Source organism: Nematolebias whitei, chromosome 4, assembly GCF_014905685.2.
Source record: "Nematolebias whitei isolate Nwh7 chromosome 4, NemWhi1, whole genome shotgun sequence".
NCBI lineage: Eukaryota > Metazoa > Chordata > Actinopteri > Cyprinodontiformes > Rivulidae > Nematolebias > Nematolebias whitei.
The window spans coordinates 19,649,746-19,652,687 of record NC_056501.1 but is presented as its reverse complement, the minus strand read 5'-3'; the positions used below and the strand labels follow the sequence as shown (position 1 = coordinate 19,652,687).

Here is a 2,942-nt window from a genome sequence, read left to right as displayed (position 1 = left end):
TATTGAATTTTTTTGCGGACCCCCACGCACCGGCTCACAGACCCCCAGGGGTCCAGGAACAAAGTTTGAGAACCACTGTTTTATGCCACTGCAATGTGGACATTTATGTTTCCTACCTAGAAAACCAGATGAAAACCTGAAAATCTGTTGATAAATAATTAAGTTTCAACAACTGCTGTGCAGCGATATTCTAAAAGTTTAATTTGAGAAACCAGCGAGGTTTTGAATAATTTTAGAGAAAATTAAAGTAAAGACTGTTTGATCAAAACAGCAATCTGAATAAATCATGTTGTCCGTTCAGAAACCTTTTATTTTCAATTCAAATGTTTTATTAAATTAAAATGAGGACTTTGAATATTATTTATTGATACACACTGAGAGGAGAAGAAAGGTTTGTGAGTAATGAGGGTGGTGGTGAAGGAGCAGAGAGAAGTCTTTTTTTGGGGGGGTGGGGGGGAGCAGAAAAGGGAGCAGACGTTACAATTCTAGAAATCTTATTTCTGAGTAAACACAGGCCATTAAAGCAGAGCCAAAAACACACTTCTTAAAAGCTGGGACAAGCCTCCTCTCAGCAGGAGATGTCTGTACATGTGTGTTCGCCACTGCATGCTGTGGCTCAAACGCCCCACATTTCCTGTGTGCATGGGCACAAACGTGCGTGCACAATTACTCTGCAGAGAAATAAACAGAATGGAGGGAGTGAAGAGGAGGAGGGGGGAGAAACTGCTGCAGGAAGCTGTTAAATTGATCCCTGTCCTGCAGTTTTGGAGTTATTTAACAAAAGAACTGTGCTTGTGTTTGTGTTAGAGGTGCACATGTGTGCAAAGGGGTGATTTAAGCTCAGCACAGCAGGGGGGCTGCCGTTTCTCCAAACACACATCGGCACAATGGAGCCGAGCTGGTGCGAGCCTAATGGTTATAGACTCAAACTATTAGAATCATAAACCAAACAGGCTCGAGCGAGCCAGGACCTGTAATCCTGCTTTTACTTCGCTGCTAAACACGCTGCCAATAAAGAACTCTCAAAGCTGTGACAAGTCTTGCATTTTTAATAAAAACTGGTTTATTTTACGGCAAATTTACAACACTGTGACATTCAAAAGATTAGGAGCTTAGCTGGTTTTAGTCCTGGTCTAATCCAGCGACGCTGAAAACTGCATTTGATGTCTGATGAATATGGAAACATCATCCTTGAATGGAGATTTGTTCCCCGTCATGCACTTCTTCTTCTCCATCAATAGAAGTGAACTAATAGACAGATTTGGACTTTTTATTTGATTGATTATGGATTCCTTTTAAGTATAAAATGTGCAAATGGTTGTTGATGGTTTCTTGAGTCTTATATCCAAAAAAGTTCAATCTGGTCCTCTGGACATTCAAAAAAAAAAAAAAAAAAGCATTTTTTTTTTGCTTTGTTTTGTTTTTTGTTTGTTTTTTTGAATGTCCAGAGGACCAGATTGAACTTTTTTGGATTTTTCTACCTGGATTATTGAGCATGCATCAGGATATTGAGTCTTATATGTTTTCCCAACGATGCTCACTAAATCAGTAATTTACAAAAAAGTATTAACAGATGAACGCTTATTGAAATAACTATTAATTTGCAGTCCAACTTGTTGATGTCCACACATAGCGATATGGATATAAACGCATCTGTGTGCTTTTCTTCTTTAATATTCAACAGAAGTAAAATGGGGACAGATATGCTTTGAAGGAGATGAGGTGTCTCATGATAAAACTAATAAAAAATTGGCACACGTACTAAAATCCAGACAGAAACAGCCAAACTGAGACAAAAATAAACACATCAAACAGATGAGGCAGGCAGACTGAGACAAAAGGGATATTTATAACAGTCAGACTCACGTCACAAACTACTCCTACGCGCACACACTCTCACATGCAGCCACCTGCACACAGGTGCACTCACACACTGTCATGTGTCATTCTAGGGTCCCGTGGCGTAAACGTGTGACACTGATACTTTGAGAGAGAAGAGGAGAGAGCACACACCTTCAGTGTAAGAGGCAAACGGCTCAGGCTCCAGAGAAAGGGTAGTGATGTCGGAGCACAGGACCTGGATGGGGCTCAACATCCTGGGGGAGGACTCCAGGGTGGAGAGGGGTGGACAGGATGGGCGGAGCTCTTCAGGCTATAGCCAGGAGCAGCCCTGTAAGAGGAGCAATGATGGACAGGGGGGAAGGAGGGGGAGTGGGGCGACAGGGAGGCAGAGGGTGAGGGAGGAAGAAGGACCGGGCAGGGTGACTGAGTTACTACATCACCACATTCAGTCATGATGAGTACTCACCGAAGAAAATCTGCCGGGGGTGTATTCATGATCACATGATGTTTATGAAACATGAAATATTCACAGGTGGGGTGTGGCAGGAAGGTTAGCAAGACATGGGAGATGAACAGAGAGAGAGAGTCTTTCTACTGGATCTCATCAAAGAGAGTCTGAAGAAGAGAAAAGTGCAAATAGTGTTTGGATGCAAGAGAAAGAAAATAAATCAATCTCATCTGTGACAAGTGATTCTTCTAAAAGTTGTAATCAATTTAAAAATGTATCAGTGAAAGAGTTTCTGAGACTCAGTTGGTACATTTGGGCTATATTCATGTTTTAGAGTGACATACTGTTCATGTTTTCTGTACACAAATCAGAAACAGTATTATGAGCACGCAGGTTTGTCTTGTTGTCTTTACATATGTGGACTTTGCATTGACTTCCATTCATTGTTAATTCATTTCTATATCCTAACTCTGACCTTTACCCTAAGCCTAACCATTACCAGTCATACCTAACCCTAAACCTAACCATTACCAGTCATACCTAACCCTAAACCTAACCATTACCAGTACATGCCTAACCCTAAACCTAACCATTACCAGTCATACTGTAGTGAGTCACGTGGGTACGTGTCACTTGTTGTATGACAAATATA

At 41.2% G+C, this 2,942-nt stretch overlaps 1 protein-coding gene across 2 annotated transcripts in view; it reads right to left on the bottom strand.

Moving 5' to 3' along the window:
* The window catches only part of LOC119408454 (serine/threonine-protein phosphatase 2A 55 kDa regulatory subunit B gamma isoform), a 39,579-nt gene that overhangs the window by 26,148 nt on the left and 10,489 nt on the right, over positions 1-2,942 (bottom strand). The window contains exon 1 of one of the 2 annotated variants that reach the window (XM_037675279.1): positions 2,014-2,165. The exons of the other annotated variant lie outside the window; for it this stretch is intronic. Within the exon in view, the coding sequence (XP_037531207.1) occupies positions 2,014-2,095 (82 nt within the window). The 5' untranslated portion in view covers positions 2,096-2,165. Of the gene's footprint in view, positions 1-2,013; positions 2,166-2,942 lie in introns of those variants that run through there. 2 annotated transcript variants of the gene reach the window in all.